We start from the raw sequence: 24,974 nt of genomic DNA on the forward strand, positions 1-24,974 counted from the left end.
TACAAGTAAGCCCCATCTGACTGGGACCTGTAGCAATAGTGGGGGTTTCAGTAGTATATGGGTACAGGGTTTCAGTAGTATATGGGCTACTTTCCTTAGTAGCTCCACACTGGTGTCTCGGGGGCCGTCATCTCCCTTGCTTGGCTTTCCACTTGGGCAAGCCCACCAGGAGAGAGACAGCGGCCATTTTGGCACACATCACTCTGACTGTAAGCCTGAAGGAGCAGCTCCTTGTTGGAAGACCTATTTAGTGAGGCATGTGCTAGATCTGACTGTAAATTTCAGGTTTCCCGCAGACTGCTGGCTCATTATCCTTTCCCTAGTGGGGATATAGTTAAACAGAAGTCCCTGCCCTCGATGGATGCTACCCACCTTTCCAAGACTACCACCATTCCTATTCCAAATGTTGCTGTCTTAAAGGACAGCATGGATAGGAAAATTAAAGCCAAAATTATGACCGTTTACACGACAGGGGCTTCCTTAGACCCAGTTTGGCTTCTGCTTTGGCCAATAAAGCCATGGAATGATGGGCTGAACAGTTGGGAGCCTTTTTTCTGGTTTTGAAATCATTCTGGAACACCTTTTTAAGGATGCCAGAACCTGAAATACTAGTTGTGAAAAAGGCAGGAACTTGTGTAGTAAACCTATTATTCTATACAGGCCATATTTTCTGCTACTTATCATCTTATGGTTGGTACACAATACTTTTTCATATATATTGTGCTTTGCTTATTTATTTTATTTTTTATATATGTATGTGTAGCTGTCATTGTCTTTCTATTGGAACAAAATATTTGGGGTTTAGGATGATCTTAATCTTGCAGTTCTCTGTCCATACATTTCATATGCACATATTCATTTGTTTGTACCTCTCTTTTTTTCTATTGCAATAGAACACCCAGGACTTATTTTTAGCAAAGTTTTAGCCTCTCATTTCTGTGATCCACCTATCATTCTGAAGAGATGCTTAGGTTGCTATGCAGAAGTACACACATAGCAACCTGACAATTCTATGAACACGTACAGATCTCCTAGTATTGTTGTTTGTGGTGATTTTGGACTGCTAATGTACAATTGCTTAAGCAGTAGCATTCTAAAGCCACCTCCTCCATTATTGAGACGTCCGTTTGTGAAGGGAGAACATTCTGTAGGAGATATTCAAATTGTTGAGTTGCTAAGTATGTTTAATTGTATTGGTAAAGAAAAATGTTTTGGATGGACATGTTTTTAACAATTTTCCCTAAATATCACTATGTCTTTTTCACAGGCTGAAGGCTATGCTGAAGGATCTCTATATCAACGAGCATCTGTGGTTGATTTCCTGAAAGCTCCAAATCCTGTGGACTTTCTTTCCAAGATCAGTGAGGTAGGCAGAATATAACATTATATAAAGTTATTGGTAGGAAGTCATGCCAACAGAGACTAAGTGTAGGAATGTACCTTTCTTGAAAAAGAGATTATTGTATGTAGATTAGAAAGTTGCATGTGTGAATAAAATGATATATTTTTGGGGAAAATTACATTGGATTGCCCCTTAACTCTGTATCTCTTTTCAGATTGTCATAGATCAAGATTTTGAGAAACATCCAGCCACCACCAGTGATCTCAAAGAATGCTGTAAAGATATCAAAGTGTTAGGACGTAAGGAGCTGAGGTACCGTTCAGCCTGGTTTTCTTCAGTTAACCAACAGTAATTGTGTTTGGATGTGCTTCTGAATAATGCTCTCACACCTGCAGGTCACTCTTGAGCTGGAGATCTAAATTACGCAGACATGTCGCAAGGAAATTGAAGGAAGAATCGAAAGAGTCATTGGGGGAGATAAAGTGAGACCTCCTCTCATCCCTTTGTGCTTTTCTGAACTACTGTCCAATGTAGCTGTTATATAGGTTTAACCTCCTGCTTTTGTATTTGTTTTTCTCAAAGTGTTTTATGTTTTTGTTGCTATTTGTACACTGTTTGAGTAGTCTGTGTGTCTCCTGGTGTTGTGCATTACTAATAAAATGAAACAAAAGGAAACTACTGTATATTTCTTGGTATCTACCATTCACTTTGTACAACTGCATGTTATATTTATGGCCATGACTTTTCTTACTAGTTTACTTACTTTCAGTCTCAGCTCTGATGAAGGCAATGAAGACTCTGAAACTGAAGAGCATGGAGAGGAAGATGAGAATGAGAAACTTGACAGAAAGCTAACAGAAGTAAAGGCTGAGGAGCTGGCTGCACTCAAAAGGTCAGTAACAAATTAAAAAAATATTATTAACCAAATACCAGTGAGACCTTTTCTCTATAATCTATCAAACTTTTTTGGCAGAAAGAAAAAACAGTTACTGAAAGTACAGCGACAACAGAGGTTAAGAATGGAACTGAAGATGGATCTCCCTGGAGTTTCCATTGCTGATGACGGAGATACTGGCATGTTCTCCCTAAAAACAATTGGCAAAAAAGATGTGAGCAGCCCCTTTTAATCTTACTGTCCTACCTTGTTCCCCAAATTTGTGCTACATCTGTTTTTATTATTGATATCTGTTCTCTTAGCTATTACAGACACTTGCACATGGAGACATGTCTGTTGCAGACGCCCTTGTGTCGGACCAGGCCTACAACGATGGAGATATCTTTCTCTCGGATAATGAGAGCACAGCAGAGGATGAAATATCTCTTGCTAGTGACCTGGACGAAGAGGACCTGCAGGAACTGAGACAACAGGAAAAAAAGTTACAGCGTAAAAGGCAAGACGGACTACCGTTTCGTTTCTTTTTTCTCTTGCCAGTTTTTACCCCATATTTCTCACTTTTCGTGCCTCTTACCTCAGGGATCCAGTTCCAGCTCCGAAGGAACCCACGGATGAGGAGGAGACAAATCCTCTGCTTCTGACACTGGAAGAAAAATCAGAGCGTGAACAAATAGATAAGAATCTGTGGTTTGGAAAGGTCAGTCATTTTATGATACAAACTTTCTAATCTGGCTTCTTGGAGGGGATAGGGACTGGTGCTTGTTGCACATTTTATTCCCTCACTTGTCAAAGAGGTTATTGCATTAAAATGCAATAATATATCCCAAATGTTTGTTTGTTTGATAATTTTCAAACATTTTGTGTGTGTACATGTACTTCTTTATACACTCCAAAACGCTTAACGCCAATTTCAGTCTGAGAAAAATAGATGTTGGTTATTCGGTGGGGTCGTTTCCAGACGTGCGCTGGGTGAATAGAAATAGCCTGTTCATACATTGTTCCTATTTTCAATCTTTAAACATTTACAAATGGGGTAAAAGGTCACTGACTAAGGTTAAATGTAATGGTCATTACCAGTCAACAATTTTATCAAAGAGCAGAGGCTGTGAATGAGAAGGATATTAGAAGTCTCACAGAGGAGTTATTTGTCTTTTATAAAAGCATGAGGCCTATTGAACACTAAATGTGATGAAGTGATATCTGTGTCTTTATGTAGGTTTAATTTACTATAGCTTCCTTTCTTTTCATGAGCAAAAATGTACTCTGAGGACAGAGCAACTGAACAGACTAAACAGAGGGAATAGCTCCTCCTGTTGTATTATATGTAGTAGATCCCACCAATAGTTCAATATGCATTATTAAAAACTCTTTAACACAGATAATTGAAAAAAAAAACAAAAAACAGTGCAAATGAGCCTGTGAATATATATATATATATATTACACACTTAAGACAAGCTAGGTGAACTAGAACAAAGTTCTATTCCAGTGTTTTTCAAAACTTATGTGTATGAGCCCTAAGGGATTATTGAAGAAGCTGTTGTCTCATCCCCAGTTCTACACATGTTCTCATTATGCTTTGTTTCAGGGGATCTTTTCTTCTGTACTGCATTCTGATGCAGATGAAGAGATAGAAATTAAGCAGACAAAGATTCTACAGGAGACCAAAAAAGGTAAGCGAATTAGGGTAATGCATGTCTGATTACTATTCGAATGGAGAGAGGACCTGGAATTCCTAAATATTGGGCAAATCGTGGAGTAAAGGATTTCACTATAAAAATATTTGTAAAGGTTAATTTATTGAAATGTAAAGGAAAATGATGCATCTAAATCCATTTTAGTACTCCAAATTTAAATAATTACAGATATAATTAACATTGTACAGGCTTTACTTACTGGTGTATATCATTGACATTGAAGTCCTTGATTAGCATGCTGGCCAGGCAGTTTAGGATCATCATCACCATTTATTTATATAGCGCCACTGATTCTGCAGCGCTGTACAGAGAACTCGCTCACATCAGTCCCTGCTGCATTGGAGCTTACAGTCTAAATTCCCTAACACACACACACAGACAGAGAGACACTAGGATAAATTTTTAAGCAGCCAATTTAACCTACTAGTATGTTTTTGGCGTGTGGGAGGAAACCGGAGCACCCGGAGGAAACCCACGCAAACACGGGGAGAACATACAAACTCCACACAGGTAAGGCCATGGTCGGGAATTGAACTCATGACCCCAGGGCTGTGAGGCAGAAGTGCTAACCATTTAGCCACCATGCTGCCCACAGGATGCAAGCAGAGTTGGCTATCATGCTATTAGTCTGAACCATGGTGGCGGTGGGGGAGGTAACAAAAAGCACCTGTCAACTTTATAGCTTGTAACAATGACATCTTTGTCTGCATAAGATTATTTTTTTTGTCCTGTGATAGTGTAGCCACTACAAGACTTTCCTACTTCTTTCAGAAGGGTTTAATGAATGCATATGTGCTTGTGTATTCATTCTCTTATTTGATATAATTTTATTCTAACTGTATTGGCAAGCAAGTTGTACCTGAGCATGATAAATCAGCAGGATTAATCCTAGACCCTGCATAACATCCTAATAGCTATTGAAAACATTCTGTTTTCTAGTACCTAATTGGCATATGCATTAATGACATTTTTTTTCTACCCTCCTATTGGGGGACATTGGGGTATAAAGTAGTGGAGGTAGGCAATCGGTACTTTGAGAATTTTGTTAACTAGTCTTAGCTCCTCCCTCTCTGTAACCCACTTCCCGTATAGGTGACAATTTAAGTTTAGTGCCCGGCAGCCCTGTTCACTTCTATTTAATTCAGTTATGTTTATTTTGAATTGCATAAGAGCCGCATTATCGGTCCACAGAGCCACGTCCACGGCTGCCACTGCAGGCCCAGTGATTCCTGTCTGGCTCGTATCGGTTACAGTGATGGTATAAGCACCTGTTAGGCACTTGATTGGCGGAAGGGGCTGTCCTGCTGGATGGCTGCCAATCCAGTACTGGGCTGTGGGGGAGGTGCTTCTTCCCTCTCCCTGTAATTCCTCTCTGGTGTTCTCTCACTCCTTGTGTGCACACACCAGAATAGGCAGCCATTTTGGAGCTCCAGCTTCTCCCTTCTCTGTCCCTTGTCTTGTAAGATAACGGGTTGTGGGTTTTGTTTTTTTTCCCAGTGGTTCGTCCCTTAGACTGTTAGAGCTTTTTAGCTGTATAGCTGGCTCACTTTCTGTGCTTTGATTGTGTGCTGCTTGTCTTTTACACTGTTTGTTTTTTCACTATGTTTTGTCCCATCTGTGTGTAACATGTCAGAAAGGGGTAGTCTTTGAGGGTTAAGGCTGGGCTGACCTCTATGATGCCACTTGTAACTTCAAATTGCTGTCTGGATGGTCAGGCGTGAATGCTTTGTGCACAGCCTGCCAGTCTAGGGGTTGCATGCTGCGTGCGTGTGCCAGAGGGTTCTGGTTTCCATTCAGCATATCCTGCCTGGGCTCTGTCACTGACCAATACTATGGCTGAGCCTGCCCAGTTGGTGTGGTCTCAGTCAGTGGGTGTTTCTTCTCTTAATCCCCCCTGCCTCTGGGTGCATTCTTTTCCTGGTTCGCTAAGTCAGTTTCTGGCTCGACATGTGGTTGTGAATGCTCAAGAACCAACTTGGGTTACTTGGTCTCGATAAAGAGTTTGTTTTATTTTTCTTTCTCCTTACAGAGGATGTTGCAGTCCCCTATGCCGTTCTCCTCCGCAGACAGGTGGCGAAGCCACTGCAGGGAAATTAGTCTGCTTCTGACTGTTCTAACAAGGAGGAGAGCGAAGTGGTGGTTGATTCTGACATAGAGAATTCTTCTTTTGCAGAGGAATTTATGCTAGAGGCCATCCACTTCCTGATTTCTTACTGAGTTGTTGTTCCTGTTCAGGAATCGCATAAGGGTTTGGGGTTTTATTCCAACCTGTTTCTTGTTCCAAAACCCGGCAGCTCATTCTTGCCGATCCTAAATCTAAAATTTTTAAACACCCAGGTTAGGGTGCCCAAATTCAAGATGGTCTTTGTGGTCGGTGATTCACAGTATGAAATAAGGGTAGGCTTTAGACATCAAGGATGCCTATCTGCATGTTTCCATCTTGTAGAGTCATCCGTCCATCCCCAGATTTGCGGTTCAGTCGGATCACTACCAATTCCAAGCACTTCCTTTTGGTCTGGACACGGCTCCATGGGTCTTCTCCAAGATCATGGCTGTTATGGCGGTGCTGTTGCAGTCCAAGGGGGTTGCAATCATCCCTTACCTGGATGATCTTCTTCTAAAGGCGGAGTCCCTGGCAGTTCTCTTTTCCCATATCCTGGTAGCGACCCAGACTCTAGGGTCCCATGGTTGGATTCAAGAAGTCAAAGTTCACTCCGACTCCACAGTTTATCTTTTTGGGGCTTCTCTTCGATACCCAACAACAGCTGGTGTTCTTGAGTTCGGACAAAATTCAGGATTTGTGTATGTATATATATTTCTCATCTAGTAAAAGTGTGTGTGTATATACAGTTGTGAAATTTATGGTTTGCTGTGCTTTGAACAGAATGTGATATGCTAATTTAGTTTCTGCTCCATACATGCAAAGTGGATTTGGTATTTCAAGCAACCTACTGGCTGGTTAAAATAATTGCACCTTAGTGAAATTTACAAATGCCAGTTTTAGTGTGTTTACAGCACAAAACATGCTTAAATTAATGTCTTAAGACCCAATCTGTGTGCTCCAAATTATTCCTTATTGTCTAATTAATGATGTCCTCTTTCAGTGGTGCAAATAATTATAGTAGGACTTTCCAGGAAATGTATGTCTTTTCATATTTGTCCAGAAGAGATATTTCAAAGGGTGGTGAACATAGATAATTGACATGCTGGGCTTGAAAGCACACTCTTTGACTACCCAAAATTGCTTGACTCTTGAAGTTTTTTTTGTAGTTTTCAAGAGCTTTCCCCATCATTTACCAAATTTCTGAGAACTTTGGAACGTCAGGATGTGAATTTATTTCTGTGTATGAATACCTATCCACATTGGAGCTATGAAACTGGTGAAATTTCCTGAAAATTTGGGGTTGAAATTTTAGTTGCTTGAGGCACCCTACTGTCATTTTATAGGGACAAAGCCAAAGGGGAAGATAAAGAAAGTGAGAGCTGACCAACCAGCCCAGAGCACAGAAGAAACGTTTCCAGAGATGAGCACAAAAAAAAACACAGCTGGAGGTTCTGAATCACTGGCTGATACTTCTAACCAGACTGCGACCACAAAAGACTCAAGTGACTCGGAGAGTGACAGCAGTGAGGATGAGAGGTGAGATTGCAGGAAGGATTTGCTGGAATACATGTTTGTTAAATAAAAATTGATCTGGGGATATAGTACACTTTAACCCTTTTGTTCTAGGGATATTAAATCCATGAAGAGAAAACTAGGAAAAAAAACAGACGAGGAGACAGAAGACTTTCAAGTGGTTCCAGTAGAACGTCCAGGTTGGCATCTAATATATACTGAAATGATCTGAATAATAAGATATAAAATCAATTTTTGTATTGGAAATTCCTTGTCATATTGGTTTTCTATCACTCATCATGGTTTTATATTGTACCTGTCTTTCTTCGCTGCCTCTTGTCTTCTATTCGGACACATTCAGTCCTATTTTCCTCTCTTTGCAGTTAAACGATCTCGTGTCCTGGACCCACAAGGTCTTTGTCTCGGAACAATCATTGCCACATCTAAGAAATCTGCTAGGGATTTGATAGACAAGTCTTTTAACAGGTACTTTTGTGACTGAACACGATGAATGTGTGTTGTTGCCAAGCACATGCGTTTCAATCTCATTTTGTGCCCTATAATAGGCGTTCATTTAATGACAATGACGATGACCTCCCAGATTGGTTTACGTCAGAGGAACGGAAACATCGAGATGTTCAGATACCTGTGGACCGTCAAACTATGGATGAATATCGCAAGAGGCAGCAGGAGCTTAATGCTCGTCCAATCAAGAAAGTGGCGGAAGCAAAGGCCAGGAAACGGAGAAGGGTGAGTCATGGCATTGGGAGGGAAGTGTTGGAAAGTGTACAAAAAACTAGCAGGTTGACGTGGAGAAAAATTTAAGTGGTAATTATTTTTTTATTTTTTTTTATCATCAATCGTTTTTATTGATTTTTTTTTTTTAAGTAAATGGGGGGTACAGAAGAAAAAAAGAAGGGGGGGGGGAGTTCGAATACACCAATATAGCATTTGCAAATTACAGACAGTATACAATTTATAGTATTCAGTTTACTGTGGAACTTTAAACTAACTCACCAGACCTGGCCTAGGTCTTGGAAAACCCGACATAAACACTCAATCAGGGCGCAACTATTGACAAAGAACCACCAATAGCAGGGGGAGAAGAAGAATTATTTACTGGAGCCCCACCCCCGTCGGTCACGTAGACATGCCATTCAAACCATTTCATCAATGGGGAAGATGGTCTCATTGAATAAGGGACATCTAGTGTTTCCATTTCAAACGCATACTGGACTTTGGTAATTACCTTTGACAGAGAGGGGGGGAGCGGTGCTCTCCATGCCTGGGCTATGGCGGCTCTGGCGGCAATAAGTATATGATTAAACACATAACAGGCCTGTCTCGGGACATGAGGCGGATATACCTGGAGAAGGGCAATCTCGGGGGTCTGAGGAAGATCCAATTTGGTCACTCTCTTAGCTAGGTCAAATACCTGAGCCCAGAAAGAGCGCAAAACCGGGCATGTCCAAAAGATGTGAAGCAAATCCCCAACCAACGAGCATTGTCTCCAGCACAGCTTAGACTGGGAGGGCCACATTTTATGGATTCTAGAGGGGGTCGGGTAAAGTCTATTAACTAGCTTGATGAACATTTCAGTGTGGTTTAAACATTTGGACATGCGAAAAGCATTTACATAGACTGCCTGCCACTGGTCCTCTGTGAGGGCTATCTGGAGATCTGATTCCCACTGGAGTTGGCTAGAGCACTTGGCTATTGGCTCCGGGGAGGTGAAACCGTACCAAAAGGTGATCCCAGCTCTATTATTTCCTTTCGTAAGTTTCGAGAGGAGCGTGGCTGGGAGGGCCTGTAGGGACAGATTATATCTCGAGAGGGAGGATATCCAGTGTCTGATTTGTAGGTATTTGTAAAAATCTCTCGCAGGTATATGGAATTGGTGTTGGATTTGCATGAAAGACATCAACCCCTGATCATCAAATAATGATCCTAGGACTACCATGCCATTCGCTATCCACAGCGACAAATTTACATTCGGGATCAATTTAGCCAAAGCACTCAATGACAGGTTCTTAGTGGGAAGAGATATGGCAGATGAGTTCACAATCAGCTTATCCCAGGCCCTTAACGAGTCAACAGCTAGCCGGGACAGGGACCCACATGGTGGGCGCCACCGTCTAGGCATCCAGAGTAGATCCTGCAAGGGGAAATGAGGATTGCGAGCTCTTTCCAAATCTACCCATGGTTTTGTATTGGGGGGGAGAGACCAGTCTCTAAGTTGGGCCAGAAGGCAAGCCATATGATATCTAGCCAGGTCTGGGAGAGCTAGACCACCTTTTTGTCTAGTTAAAGACATACGAACACTAGCTATTCGTGGAGGTTTGTTCTTCCAAATGTATGAGCACATGATAGAGTGTAACTTGTCCAGTATAGGTTTTGGTAAGTGCAATGGTAACGTACGGAACAGATACATTAGCTTCGGCAAAATCATCATCTTAAAGGCCGCCAGCCTACCTAACCAGGAGACCTCGCAGCACATCCATGACTTAGTCAAGGTAATTATTAGGGGAATCAGAGCCACAAAGTTAAAGTCTACAATGTTGTTTATCGAGGGAGTAATCTGAATACCCAAATAATGAAGCGCTTCCGACTTCCAGGAGTACGGAAAGAGAGCCCTAAGACTCGACACTTTAGGTGGTGGAAGATTGATAGGTAACGCATCGGATTTAGTGGTATTCAATTTATAGTAAGATACCCCACTAAATTTTTCAAGTATAACATGGAGGGGCGGCAGCGAGGTCTCCGGGTCAGTTACAAATAACAAGATGTCATCTGCAAAAAGACACAGCTTGTGAACAGTCTGGTTGACTGTGACCCCAGGAAAGGACTTGGCCTGTCTAATAGCTTGGGCTAGAGGCTCTATTGCTAAAATGAAAATTAGGGGCGAAAGGGGGCACCCTTGTCTGGTGCCATTTGAAATCTTAAAATGATCAGAGAGAAAACCATTACTGAGTACTCTGGCCGTGGGGTCACTATAAAGGGCCATGATCCCGTTCAAAAATCTATCTTTCAGCCCAAAGCGAAGAAGGACCTGCTGCATAAACCCCCAGGTCTGGGAGGTATATGAGGGCGTGACAGACGCCAGGACCAGAGTAACGGAGCATGGTCCGACCACGCCAAAGGCAAGATCTCCAAGCGGATAGACCTTTGTAACGTCCATTTATCTGTTAATATAAGATCTATCCGTGAGTACGAATTATGGACATGGGAGAAATATGTGTAGTCTCTCCTCTCTGGCTCCGAGACCCTCCACACGTCATACAGACCATGCTCTGCCAACAGCTTTGAGAACGCACCTGCCGGACCTAGCTGAGAGGAGGCCGCAGTGGGAGGGACAGATGGAGATCTGTCTATCCTTGGGTCTGCCACTATGTTAAAATCACCCATCGTTATTAGACACCCCTCCTTATGTTTATCCACTTCCTGGAAGACCTCTCTTAAGAAAGGTACCTGGCAAGAATTTGGAGCGTAGAGGGAGGTGAGAGTGACTAAAGTGTCTTCCAGCAGGCCAACTAAAATCAGGTATCTACCCGCTTTGTCTGCTACCCGCTTTTTAAGAGTGAAAGAGATATTAGAGCTGAACAAAATGGCAACTCCATTGCGTTTTAGTGGACCGTTCGCCATATAGATTGTGGGATAGTGATTGTCTCTGAAAGTGGGGGGGGGCAGAGGCTAAAAAGTGAGTCTCCTGTAATGCAACAATATCTGCCCGTTGCTTAAAAAAGGAGGACAGCGCCATACGGCGTTTATTTGGTGAGTTTAAGCCCCGGACATTAAGAGAAAGTAGTTTAACCATCTAGCTTGAGGAGGGTATGGCATTGTCTGTATAACCTGTAACCAAGGTAGATCCCCTCCAAAATCCAGAGAGGGGAGCGAACCACAATTGCAGCCTGAACAGCGGTGTGTTCTTGAGTAGTATCAAAGGCATGTCGGGTAAAAGAGGGAAAAAAGGGGGAGAAAAGCAAAAGAGAGAAAATAGGGCAAACTAACCGAAATAACCCAAACCATTGGGTTAGTGTATTTGCTGGAGGGGAAAAAGGAGAAAACCAGCAAAATAAGTAACGGGGGGGAGCATGGACTAACGGGGTCCCCACCCACGTACAAATCACCCACTCAAACCCAATAACAACTGTAAACCCAGGTAACATCTAGCATCATAACAAGAGTAATATACAATACCTTAGCTTTCAGAGCGGCATAACAAGGACTGCCACTACATAACGGTATTATCTAATAACATATAAACTGTTGCAACACAACAATAGGAGTCTCTGGAAGGAAAAGCATTTAAGTGGCACAGTAACAATTACAAACCAGACACACAGTACCCCACCTGTGGCTTCCAATCGGTCACCCTATACAGGGAAGTCCTTAAGAGGTAGTCTGTTTTCTTCACTTTCAAACATTAGAAGCTGGGCGAGAAACCAAACAGTCAGGGATAAATCTGCTGCCGAGCATGGGAAATAAACCTCTTATGAAGCACTTCTCGACCAGTCACCTCTCACTCTCGATTTCGGGCCCGGTGCCATCTCGCGCACTGGGATGTCCCAGGATTTCAATAGAGCAATGCCATCTTCTACCGATGTGATCACATGGGAGACATTTTGGCGACGGACTAACAGCTTTACTGGGAAACCCCATCGATACTGGATCTCTTGTTCCCTTAAAGCGCTGGTTACTGCTTGAAAGGATCTGCGTTTGGTTATAGTGGCAGCCGAGAAGTCAGGAAAGAATTGAAGTTCTTTAAGAATCGAGGAACTTTCATCCAGCCTGGCTGCCTGTAGTAAGCGATCTTTGATCTGAAAGAAATGAACCCTGAGGAGGGTGTCACGGGGGAGGGACTCAGGACCAAACCTCGGCCTAGGGAGGCGATGAATACGGTCGATGGTTAAATCGAGATCAGATGCTGCTGGTAAAAGTTGATGGAATAGATTGGTAACAAACGGCAGAAGCTCAGCTGCGGAGATTGTCTCCGGAACCCCTCTTATTTTAATATTGTTACGTCTTGACCGGTCTTCCATATCTGCCGCTTTTTCTTGAGAGGCATTGAACTCCGCTCTCAGTTTTTCGTGCTCTGAGATTAGCTCATTGTGGGAGGCCGCCACTTCCTCAAATTTATCTTCCAGATGGCCTGTCCTTCCTCCCAGTTCGGCAACTTCACGTTGAATATCTGTAATTGAAGACCTCATCTCTGATAGTAATTCTGACTTGAGTGTGGCAAGCATAGATTGCATAGCTTTAATTGTGATAGGGCCATCCGCATCGACATGGGGGGGAGAGGACGGAGAAGCACTGTTGGGGCCCTCTATCGCGGACGGTGAGGTAGTTAGCACCGAAGCATTTGCAGGATGTTTGTTTTTCCCCACATTAGAGGAAGAGGAGGCCTGTGATTTAAAGAATTGACCTGGCGGCGGTGATTGGATAGGTTTCACTCTTTTGGGTGCCATGGCGCCTTGCATAGATCCAATTATAGACTGAGAAAAGGTAAATGCCAGGCTAAGGGCTTGAAATATTAATTGAGTGCAGGATCCGGGTACAGTTGAGAATACTAGGCGAACCAGCGCCACATGGGAGGGCTGTGCTGCAACATGGTAGGGGACCCAAAAAAGCTCAGTCCAGCATCATATGAGAAAGAGCATAACACTACCCCACTGGTATAATTTGGGGTGAGTGCCAGGTGGGTGGAGATTCTTTACATCAGAAATATCTTCACATGCACATAGAGATAAGGGCTCACAGGTACCTTTAACTGCAGCAGCTATACAACAGCCTCCAGGTCTGCCCCTGGCTCAGCCACTGCCTCCAGGCTTTTCCAGTCTCCAGCTCCAGTTGCCAGCCCAAATACCACTGCTATGGGCCACTTATGAAAGATGAATCCGCTCTTGGGCTATAGTCCCACTCTGCACCAGCCGTTTTAACCGCTGCCCGCGACCGGAAGTCCGGACCCGCAAACCGTAAGTGATGTAACCGGGGGGCCCTGCGCAATTATAGACCGCTGCTATAGGCCTTGCACTCCTGCCGCCGCTGCCGGGCACCGGAGACTCCCAGGAACAGGTAGGACGCTGCGCAGGCACTTCAGGGGCCACTCCTGGGCGACAGATTGCCTGCAGCCTCATTGCCCCACTCAGCCTGACGCTCCGCCGCTCGACAGCGGCCCCAGGTCCGCTTCTCTCGGGGTCACACTGGTCTCTACAGCCTCCCTGCAGAATCCTCCACGTGCTGGCTTAGATTAAGCTGTTTTGACAGCTCCTTTTCCGCTGCTTAGGGAGTAATTGCAGCGGAGCTCCCTCCACATACAGCCAGACAGGATGGCGACCAAGCTCCGCCCCCAATTATTTTGTTTTTAACGATCCTAGTTGTCCCCTGTCATTGTGTCTGTTTATATTACTCTGCTTTTCTTCTTATTCTCCTGCAAATTAATTTTTTTAATCCTCAAGTTCTCTTCTTGTATATGAGTGCAGCACTCTGATGTGTCTGTTCCTTTAACACTGAGGCAGCGTAACATATATTGTTACTTTTGAAGTACACTCCCTTGCTACAGAACGTAGCCTCCATTTTGTTTTGTTTTTCTGTCAGGCAGGTGGCTTTTAAGCACTTACTTTTCTCTTTCATCCAGTCTGGGGGACACTGCTTACCATGGGTTGTGGAGGGAGCTTAGGGAGTTGGCACCTAACTAGTTAACTTTTAGTACTGCCGACAGACCCCTCCCCTCTACAATCCCCCTGCCCCCTCTTGTTCAGTTTTTTTTAGGTGTCCGCGGAGTTGAGCAGTGTTTTTTAGTACTTAGTATATTATTCCTATATATTATTATTAGTTTTTGTTCCTTTTTTTACAGGTGGCAGTGCTGGAGTGTGTTCTACTATAGAGAACACACTCACAGCAGAGCAGCGCAGGCACTCCCCTGTCAGTTGGGAGCCAGCGGCTCTCACTGACAGGGACAGGAAGATCGGGTGTCTGAATTGGGAGTGACAAGCGGGCTCACAGGACCACTCCTGGAGCCTCCCCGATAACCGGCGCTGCCACTGCAGGCATAGAGCGCCGGTTATCGGATGTTTCATATAGCGGCGGCCATCTTGGATTTTCGGAAGGGCACAGAGGCGCTGCAGGCAAAAGGGGGCTATACCTGGATCCCCCCTCATGCATAGGAGGGGGCATCGGGTATCTTCCGCTGCGGAGACCTCCCATGGAGGTCTCCACTACTCTGCCACAGTATACTTTTTAATTTTAATCTATTTTGGAGAGTAGCTGCAGAAGCAGCATTCCTGAAGGGAGGGGAGTTAACACATAGAGCTCCCCCTCCTTCCAGAGAGAGAGATGGTCTGTCCCAGTCTTCTGGCGCCAAGTATAAGCCCGGGAAGAGAGAACAGAGCTGAGGGAGCAGGCACCAGGATACTGCTTTTGGACTTCTCCCCTGTTTGGCCTATGGGCTGAGTATCTGATTTATTTAAACACATTTTCTGATATTGCTGTGTACAAGTGGGCTAGTAGATTTATATTATAGTTCTCCTACCTGCTTTAAGTATTATTTTGTGTTTTAAAATATTACAAGTACAACTTTTATATTTAGATCAGTTGATTCTTGTAGTTTACTCTTTTCTCTCCACACATTTATATCTCTCTCTCTAGTCTGTGTGTTTGGTGTGCCTTCCTTTATTAGAAATGTCAGATAAGGGAAAGGGCCCTATGGCAAAATATTTCACATGTTCAAAATGTCATGTAAAATTACCTTGTGGGCAGAAGGACCCGTTGGCGCTCTGCTCTGTTTGTGAAGTGGGGGTCCCCCCTGCGCAAACCCAACAGGTTTCAGCCCCTCCATCGGAGGAACCGGCCTGGGTGGCCTCCCTGACACAGTCGGTTTCCTCTTTAGCACAGATGGTTTTTCAATCCAATCAATTGTGGTCTAGTGTGGCAACTTCGGTGGCTAATAATCCAAGTACACCGTTGGGCCTCCCTGCTTCCTCTGGTTCTAGCGGACCGTCTATACCAGGACCTTCCTCATTACAGACTGACCAAGCCACTGTCCCAACAGACCCGCCATGGTCCGCAGCTTTTATAAAGGGTTTGGATAAACTGAACCAGTTGCTTGAATCCCCAAACATTCCACCTGCTAGGATAAAGCGGCCCAGATCTGATACCCTTATGGTCCTTTTCAGATTCTGAGGAGTTTTCAGAGGAAGAGGGGGAAGTTAATTCTGATCCTGACCAGGTTCTTCCTTTGGGACAGGAAGAAAGCTCTAAAAGCCAATTTATTAACGATTTGGTTTTAGCAGTTAGACAAGCGTTGGACCTCCCAGAACCGGAGGATTCTACTCCTAGAGACAGAAATCTTTTTAAGAAGGCCAAAAGAAAGGCTATCCGTTTTCCCCCTTCCATAGAACTTAAGGATATTGCAGAAGGAGCCTGGAAACAGCCTGATAAGAGGTTCTCTGCTCCCAAAAGGTTCTCTTCCCTGTATCCATTGCAGGAAGAGGATGTGGTTCGCTGGGAGAGTATTCCCAAAGTGGATATTCCGATAGCCCGATTGGCCAAACACACTTTACTCCCAGCCCCAGGTTCTGCATCTTTGCAGGATGTTAATGACCGCAGAGTGGAATCCCAGCTGAAATCTATATTTGCGGCTGCGGGTTCTTCCTTTAGGCCCACATTTGCTTCAGCTTTGGTTGCTAGAGCCATGGAAGCATGGGCAGACCAGCTGGCAGAGGCTTTACAGGACTCTGAGTTACTTCCCCTGGCTTTGCATTTGAAGGAGGCATCGGGGTACCTTTATGAGGCGGCCCAGAACACAGCGGCTGTATCCTCTTCTATTCAGGCTGCCTCTATCTCAGCAAGGAGAATGTTATGGCTGAAATCCTGGGAAGGAGATGCGGAATCCAAAAAGTCCGTGGAAACCATTCCTTTTTCAGCAGCAGGTTTGTTCGGCCCGGAATTGGATACCCTGATCTCTCAGGCGACTGGAGGCAAAAGCGCTTCCTTGCCAGTATTCCCTAGCAGGAGCCGGAACCCTCGGGTCAACTCTTTTCGTCAGCCCTTTCGGGTAACCTCCTTACCTAGAGGACAGTCCTTTAGAGGCAGACAGCCCAATTCTCGAGGCTCCTCTGCCAGGGGGAGATCCTCGTTTGCAGCTAGGCGCCAGGCCTCCAAGACCCAGGAGAAGCCTGCATCCTGACGACCACTCTGTTCCGGAAGGGGCGCCAGTGGGGGGACGTCTGTTTTTGTTTCAGGAACAGTGGGCAGCGTCCTCCCAAGATCCTTGGATTCAGGGTATCATATCAGAGAGGTACAGGATAGACCTGCTGGGCCCGGTCCCACATCGTTTCTTCCTAACTCCGCTACCCCGAGATCATCAAGAAGGCAGGCAATACAGGATTGTGTCGCCTCTCTTCTTTCTCAAAGAGTTATCTGCAGGGTCCCAGATTTCCAGAAGGGACAGGGGTTTTATTCAAACCTGTTTCTGGTCAAGAAGCCGGACGGCTCCTTTCGTCCCATCCTAAACCTAAAGGGCCTCAATGTGCATTTACGGGTGGACAAATTTCGGATGGAATCACTAAGGTCCGTAATAAACGGCTTAGAGAAGGATCAGTTTATGGCATCCATAGACATAAAAGACGCATACCTTCACATTCCCATTTGGATCCACCATCAGTCCCTCCTAAGATTCTCGGTGGGATCCTTCCACTATCAGTTTCGGGCCCTCCCCTTCGGCCTCTCAACAGCGCCGAGGGTTTTTACGAAGATCATGTCGGTAATGGCAGCATACTCAAAAACAGAAAAAACAGCGCTAGGAATACATACAGGTGTGTAGCCAATTAAAATAGGTACAAAGACCAAGGCAGAATAAATGTTGACAATTTATTATAGACAGATATAGAAATCCAATATAAAATCAGGCGATATGACTCCTATTGTAAAAACAGTGGATCTGTTAGTTCTATGGCAATTGATTGAAATGAGGCAATTTGGCATAAAAAAATCACACTAACTCTTAATATTGATTAGCACAGTTGCAGATATGTCCTGGGAGAAAGTATAGAGGTGTTTGAACACTAGGATATCCCGGTATAGGAAAGTCAATTATTGAATCCAGCATATAATAGAGTGTAGACCATATGTACTCATGGTCCTCTTCTATGCTGTTAATATGCGGCTCTCCGGAATAAGATCTCCTACAGCTATCCGCTGCTAGTGTTGGGATTCTCCCGCAAGTGAGTCCTCCTAGCGGAATGAACCGCAATTCTCCCGTGATTGGATAGTTGCCAACATGTGACAGTATACTGTGCATTCAAAAAATCTGCCCGGGCAGAAAACGAGGAGTAGTGTGAAATAGTTGCTCAAACAGTAAGTCCGTTATGCCATATATCAATGTATATTCAGAGTCAACAAATCAATTTGATAAATAGATGACTGGACGGCGACGCGTTTCGTCTCAAGCATGAGACTTTTTCAAGCCAAAAGGTAGATGAAGATGTTATGTCTCAGTTCATTCTTATATAGATGAAGGAGGAGGGGTAAGTTCCAGATGTCTATCGTTAACTACTCACTTAATCAGCTGCATTCAAAGCAGCTGTAAAGGTGATCACATGTAAAAAAGCTATATAGCATAAAGATCATAAAATGCATGTACAGTACAGTATATGGCATATAGTATCCATGTCACATTTTTAGGTGTACAATAATATACATAACCTGAATATCGTTATTATATTACCAAAAAAGGGGGGGGAGAGAGAGAGGTATTGTGACCAAATATAACCAAATATATATACACAAACTTCTTGGTATGTTATTCACCCAAGGTCTATGGTGTGCACTAGTATAATGTAAGAAATTATTTGTGTTTACAGATTTATTATAGTTTTTAGTCATTATTTTATTATCTTGAATAAAAAAAGTTACATCCAAATAATTTATTTCTAACTCACTGTATGTATGTGTAAAGGTTAAATTAAAAGTATTAGTATTCAGAAATGAAACAAACTCATCTGCTAATAATGGCCCACCTTTCCAAATAATGAATAAGTCATCGATATAGCGACCGTAATGCACCAGATTTGCCCCATATGGACCATTCCAAATTAGGAGATCTTCTAATTGGCCCATATATAAGTTGGCAAAGCTAGGGGCAAATCTGGTGCCCATCGCTGTCCCTAAAGTTTGTAAATAATAAGTGGTGTCAAATGGGAAATAATTATGAGTTAAAATAAATAATATCGAATCCAAAATAAACGAACAATGAGGAGTAGATATATTGGTTACTTCTTTAAGGGTGTCTCTGACAGCTTCCACACCACCAGAGTGGGGTATATGGGTATATAAAGCTGTAACATCTAATGTAAGGAAGCCCATATTCTCTTCCCAAACAAAACCATGTAATTTCTCCAAAAGGGACACCGTATCCTGAATATAAGAACGTAAAGAGATAACTGAAGGCTGTAAATAATAATCGACATAGGCAGAAAGGTTAGATGTTAAAGATCCAATACCGGAGATAATGGGTCTCCCGGGTGGATGTGTAAGTGATTTATGGATTTTAGGTAGAAAATAAAAAACTGGAATGATCGGATATTCAACAAACAAAAAATGGAATTCATCTTTGGATATTATACTGTTCTCTAAAGCTGACTGTAAATGTGATAATAATTGTTTATAATATCGAGTAGGGTCATTGTCTAATTTTTTGTAAAAAGACAAGTCGCCTAATTGACGTAGTGATTCAGTGATATAGTATGAAGTATTCATAACTACAACTCCACCACCCTTATCTGCTGGTTTTATCGTCAAACACATATCTTTCTCTAATTGTCCCAAAGCTATTCTCTCACCTTTTTGTTAAGTTTTCCTTTCCTAATTCTTTTTTAGGATGAGAATCACATAATCTTTTATGGCAGCATGTCTTCACCTTCAGGGAGTTCAGGTCGTGCCTTATTTGGACGACCTGCTCATCAAATCCTCCACAGAAAATGGCTTACGTCATCCCTTATTCCTCACCTTGGCGGTTCTCGAGGGCCATGGATGGCTAATAAATTTAAAGAAATCCCAGTTGGTTCCGTGTCAACGCATGGTTTTCCTAGGGCTCATTATGGACACCAGCCAGCAGAGGGTATTCCTTCCTGTCGAGAAGGTCAGTTCTATTCAGAGCATAACAACTCAGGTCTTGTCTTCTCCCAGCCCGTCAATGCACTTGTGCATGCGGCTGCTGGGAAAGATGGTGGCCTCCTTCGAGACCATGTCCTTCGGTCGAGGCCATTCTCGATGTTTTCAGTGGGATCTCTTGACAAATTGGTCAGGATCCCACATACGCTTGGACCTTCAGAGGATCTCTCTATCTCTGAGGGCGCGAGAATCGCTTCAGTGGTGGCTGATTCAGGATCATATGACAATGGGCAGGTCCTTCGCTCCATGGTCATGACTCATAGCCACGACGGACGCCAGCCTGAAGGGTTGGGGGGCGGTAATCCTGCACCTCCGGCTCCAGGGGCTTTGGTCGGTTCAGGAATCAGCCCTGTCAATAAACGTGCTAGAGTTGAAGGCTATTCTTTTGGCCCTCCGGGGGGCCCAGTCCATCCTCCAGGGCCGCCACCCTGTCAGAGTTCAGTCCGACAATGCCACGGCGGTGGCATATGTCAACAGGCAAGGAGGAACCAGGAGTGCAGCTGCAATGAATATTGCAGCTCAGATTCTGGTTTAGGCAGAACAGCATGTTCCAGCAATATCGGCAGTATACATTCCAGGAATAAGAAATCTAGAAGGCTATCTAAGTCGAAACCAGATGATGCCGGGAGAGTGGTCACTCCTTCTGGAAGTTTTCCAGTCTCTGGTTCAGAGGTGGGGTCTTTCGGACATATATCTCATGGCCTTCAGACAAAACAGAAAGGTTCAGAGGTTTTGCGCAAGGGCAAGAGACCCCTTAGCGGTGGTAGTGGATGTTATGACAATGCCATGGGAGTTCAGGTTGGGATACCTGTTTCCTCCGATCCCCATGATTCCTCGTGTACTCAGACGAGTAAGGCAGGGCGGTCTGCCAGTAATTCTAATAGCTCCCTCATGGCCGCGCCGAGTCTGGTACGCGGACATAATCTCTATGGCGGAAGAAAAGGTCTTCCGTCTTCCGTCTCGGGACAACCTTCTTCTGCAAGGTCCCTTCCGTCACCAGAATTTACCTCAGCTCAGTTTCCAGCCTCTGGAGGGCTAGAGGTTTTTCCTCCAGCGCAGTGAACACTATGATGCGAGCCAGAAAGCCAGTTTCAGCTCGCATCTATCACCGGATTTGGAGAGCTTACGTCAGATGGTGCGAAAATAGGACATGTCACTCCCCCTTCTTTCGTCTCCCTCGCTTGTTTGCTTTCCTTCAGGACGGCCTGTAAGCAGGGCTTCGGTTAGGTTCCCTAAAAGTACAGGTATCGGCACTTTCAGTATTTTTTCACCTGAAATTAGCGGATTTACCAGATATTAGGACTTTCCTCCAGGGAGTCTTGCATATTCAGCCTCCCTATGTTCCGCCTACAGCACCATGGGATCTCAACCTGGTACTGGATATGCTTAAAGGGCCTCCTTTTGAGCCATTACTTTTGGCTATTGCATCTGCACGTAGGGTTTCGGAATTAGGAGCTCTGTCTTGTCGGGAACCATATCTGGTTTTCCACGAGGACAGAGCGGTGTTAAGAACTCTCCCCTCTTTCGTTCCAAAAGTAGTTTCGGCTTTCCATCTTAACCAGGAAATTGTAGTTCCGGTCTTCTCATCTACTTCCCATTTGGATCATCAGTCTATGGAAAAGTTAGATGTGGTTAGGGCTCTCCGCATTTATGTTAAAAGAACTTCTCAGATTAGAAGTACGGATTCTCTGTTTGTCCTTTATGATGCTAATAAGAGAGGCTGGCCAGCCTCAAAACAGTCCATTGCAAGATGGATTACATCAACCATCAAGCAAGCTTACATAAAGGCTAACCGTCCTGTGCCGGAGAGACTTACGGCCCATTCCACCAGATCGGTTGGGGCGTCGTGGGCAGCGAGAAATGGGGCTTCCGCAGACCAGCTTTGCAGGGCAGCCACCTGGTCCTCTGTCCACACATTTACAAAATTTTACCAGTTTAATGTATTTGCATCCGCGGATGCAAATTTCGCTCATAGTGCTTTACGAGCGGGGTTTTCGGAGTAGTCCCACCCTTAGGCGGCTGCTTTAGAACGTCCCCATGGTAAGCAGTGTCCCCCAGACTGGATGAAAGAGAAAAGCGGATTTATGTACTTACGTTAAATCCGTTTCTCTGATTCCGTCTGGGGGACACTGCGATCCCTCCCTTCTGCTTTTCTTCTGTGTGCTCTTGTTTGACTAGCCTTTTCTCCTTGGGCTTTTTAATTAACTGAGCAAGAGGGGGCAGGGGGATTGTAGAGGGGAGGGGATTGCCAGCAGTACTAAATTAACTAGTTAGGTGCCAACTCCCCAAGCTCCCTCCACAACCCATGGTAAGCAGTGTCCCCCAGACGGAATCAGAGAAACGGATTTAACGTAAGTACATAAATCCTCTTTTCGAAAACATGAGAAAATAGAGATTGTGCAAGCAGCATAAACTTCCATCCATTTACACATCCCACTATGTGAGCACAGTTCATTAAAGACATTATGCTGGGCACTAGAACTTATTGGAATAACTTAGAAACTAATACATAAAATGATTTTTGCCTGAAATCACTTGTTGAAATCTCAGAACCACACCGGTGGTGCCATTTGACACACAGTTTTGGAATCTGTGCTGAAAATTAAGGAAGTCAATGGGAAATGCATGGTGTTGTCAGATTAGAATGTGCATTAAACATCTCCACAAATGTAACATATTTAACATAGAAGATTGAGAAACCATGTTACTAGGTCTATGTGACAGTTGCAACTATGTCATGTGTCAAAGCCTAACAGTCTGTATATAGTTTAAGATCCTCATTCTGGTAGCACAGTTGATGGTGTTGGCATGTAACTGCTGTTTCTGCTTAGGGCTTGCAACAGCAAACATATGAATCACAAAACCTAGGTCTCCCATGTGACCTTTATCCACATTGGTTCTGTGAGTGACACAGGCTAGCAGCAATGTGAGGATCTGTGTAAGTGGATCCTGGTGGACTTTGAGCTGTCTCTGGTCTTTGCTTGTTTTTACTGAAACTCAGCTGTCCCTCTGCTGCAGACTGTACCTAGAACAAGAACTGTCCAGCTCATACATGTTAAAAGTTAGAAACTTTATAAGGGTTGCTGGCTGCACCATGTGACAATTTGTTAGGAGCTGTTGGAGGAGTTAGTGCAGACTTAAGTGCAAATTGGGTATACCTCTATCATTTCCTGGGGTACAGGAAAAAGAAATAATGTTATATCATTGATGGATCATTTAACATAGTTTGAGACTGTTAAGCCAGAGCTCCAACTTGTCCTCCTTCTTGAAGAGTTGCTTCTTGCCCGTCTGACTGTCCCATTCCCCATACTATATTGGTTCAATTTAAGTTTAGCTGCCTTTTTTAAAACTTCAGGACTCAAATGCAGTGAACATGAAGAATGACAATTGGATACACATAATTATGTACATTGCTAGACATCTGTATGTAATTTTATCTGTTTTTTTTTTCCACAGATGTTAAAAAAGATGGAACAAGCAAAGAAAAAGGCAGAAACTGTTGTTAACACTATTGATATCTCGGAGAGAGAAAAAGCAGCTCAACTGCGCGGGTAAATAGCTGCCTCCACAAAGTGGAGGCTTACTATATTTTTACTTGTTGCTGTATGCCCTGATCACAGAATGTGATTTCCCTTATGCCTTAATGGGAATGTGGTGATGTACATCTGGATAAAGATCTTGACCCAGTAGGAATCTACGCTGTACTATTGTTCTGTACATTTGTATATACTGCTAACTAACTTGTTCTTAATTGTCTCTGCAGTATATATAAGAAAGCTGGTCTTGGAAAAGAGAAGCGCCAAGTTACAATTGTGGTAGCCAAGAAAGGTGTTGGACGTAAAGTTCGTCGCCCAGCTGGAGTCAAAGGCCATTTCAAGGTTGTGGATGGGAGGATGAAGAAAGATCTAAGAGGACAGCGGAGGAAGAAGTAGTCTCATAGACACTCATATTTCACGTGCCTACTGTACAGATTTCAAATGTCATTCAAGTTGATCCCTACAGCAGCTACATCTGCTATTGTTTACCTATGTCTCGGTATAAATGGGATCTTTCCAGCATCTCAAAGTACTTTTATTTGCATGGAGAGCGCCAGTTTGGACTGTTTAAATTTTGTGAATTTTAAGAATAAATAGAAAAATGTATTTTTGTAGGCTCGTTGTCTGATCTACCCATAGACAAGTATGCATGTAGAGTAGAGTGTGCTGCTAATTTAAATAACATTGTGGTTTAACCATTTTACATGTTTGCTTGGTCATTTTTCCCACTTCTCGGTTTTTCATATTCCTTTCCAAGCGCTGTTAGATTTCAGATCTATTGGTTGGGAGCATTCACTAGTGGTAAGTGAGCTCCTTATAGTTTAATTTGCAAAACTATTATGCTCCTGCTTGCACCAAATCCATTAGTAGATAATTACCGGTGAGTTATAGAGACTACCATATAAGGCTAAAGCTTTTACATTGATATCGGTATAGAATATATGGATTTTTCTGGTAACTACATACATTCTATGTTTTAAAATGAGAGTGGATTAATTTTATGGAGTACCCAATTGGGAAGGACTACTGCTCTATATTTGATGCCTTTCCTTAAAAGTGGACTTATAAATAAACATTTAGCCAACACAAATGCATATTCTCCATGATTACGGTCTGAAGTGTAAGGGAGGCAGCTGAGATACCATTAAAGCTTGTTTTCCGAGCTGTATATATGTGTTAAGCATCCCAACCTTTAAAGAAAAAGGCAAATACCAGGCGGTTAGAAACCTGCTCTTTATGGTGTTAAATACCCATATGTTGAGTACAAACAAATTCTTATTCCTCCAAATCACTCCGCTTAGTGTCCTGCTGCTCTTAACCCCACAGTGTATTAGTCAGATGCAGAGGAATAGTTTAAAGTGGACCTGTCACTTTTATATATAACAATTATGTATATATTTAAATTTCATCATGTACAATGACTTTTATTCACATATTTTTGTCTATATTTAAATATATGTTGACTGAATAGAAAAAGATCTTTCACAATAATGATCTCTACACCAAACCTCATTTACACAAGTCCGTTTTCAATTTACATTAGTTCCAGTGCTTATTAGATTTTAACATGCGTGCAAGAATGAACGAGGAGGAGTGTGTGCTATAGCAATCAATGTCCCCTGTGAGGGTTTTTACCCCCACCTTGTTTACCTGGCATTGCCCCACGGTAAATATATTTTGGGCAAATGCATGTGTGTGAACAAGCACTTATAATTGACACT

At 43.5% G+C, this 24,974-nt stretch overlaps 1 protein-coding gene across 1 annotated transcript in view; it reads left to right on the top strand.

Annotated features, from left to right (window-relative positions):
* Nucleotides 1-23,859, top strand: part of FTSJ3 (FtsJ RNA 2'-O-methyltransferase 3) — a 31,192-nt gene extending 7,333 nt beyond the window's left edge. Inside the window, exons 9-22 of the mRNA XM_075217271.1 lie at nt 1,268-1,366; nt 1,557-1,654; nt 1,738-1,824; nt 2,112-2,234; nt 2,316-2,451; nt 2,540-2,733; nt 2,817-2,934; nt 3,825-3,909; nt 7,381-7,573; nt 7,664-7,749; nt 7,933-8,035; nt 8,116-8,299; nt 23,174-23,268; nt 23,481-23,859. Of these exons, the coding sequence (XP_075073372.1) occupies nt 1,268-1,366; nt 1,557-1,654; nt 1,738-1,824; nt 2,112-2,234; nt 2,316-2,451; nt 2,540-2,733; nt 2,817-2,934; nt 3,825-3,909; nt 7,381-7,573; nt 7,664-7,749; nt 7,933-8,035; nt 8,116-8,299; nt 23,174-23,268; nt 23,481-23,649 (1,770 nt within the window). The 3' untranslated portion in view covers nt 23,650-23,859. The remainder of the gene's footprint in view (nt 1-1,267; nt 1,367-1,556; nt 1,655-1,737; nt 1,825-2,111; nt 2,235-2,315; nt 2,452-2,539; nt 2,734-2,816; nt 2,935-3,824; nt 3,910-7,380; nt 7,574-7,663; nt 7,750-7,932; nt 8,036-8,115; nt 8,300-23,173; nt 23,269-23,480) is intronic.
* The last annotated feature ends 1,115 nt before the right edge of the window (nt 23,860-24,974 follow it).

Source organism: Mixophyes fleayi, chromosome 6 (genome assembly GCF_038048845.1).
Source record: "Mixophyes fleayi isolate aMixFle1 chromosome 6, aMixFle1.hap1, whole genome shotgun sequence".
NCBI classification, from domain to species: domain Eukaryota; kingdom Metazoa; phylum Chordata; class Amphibia; order Anura; family Limnodynastidae; genus Mixophyes; species Mixophyes fleayi.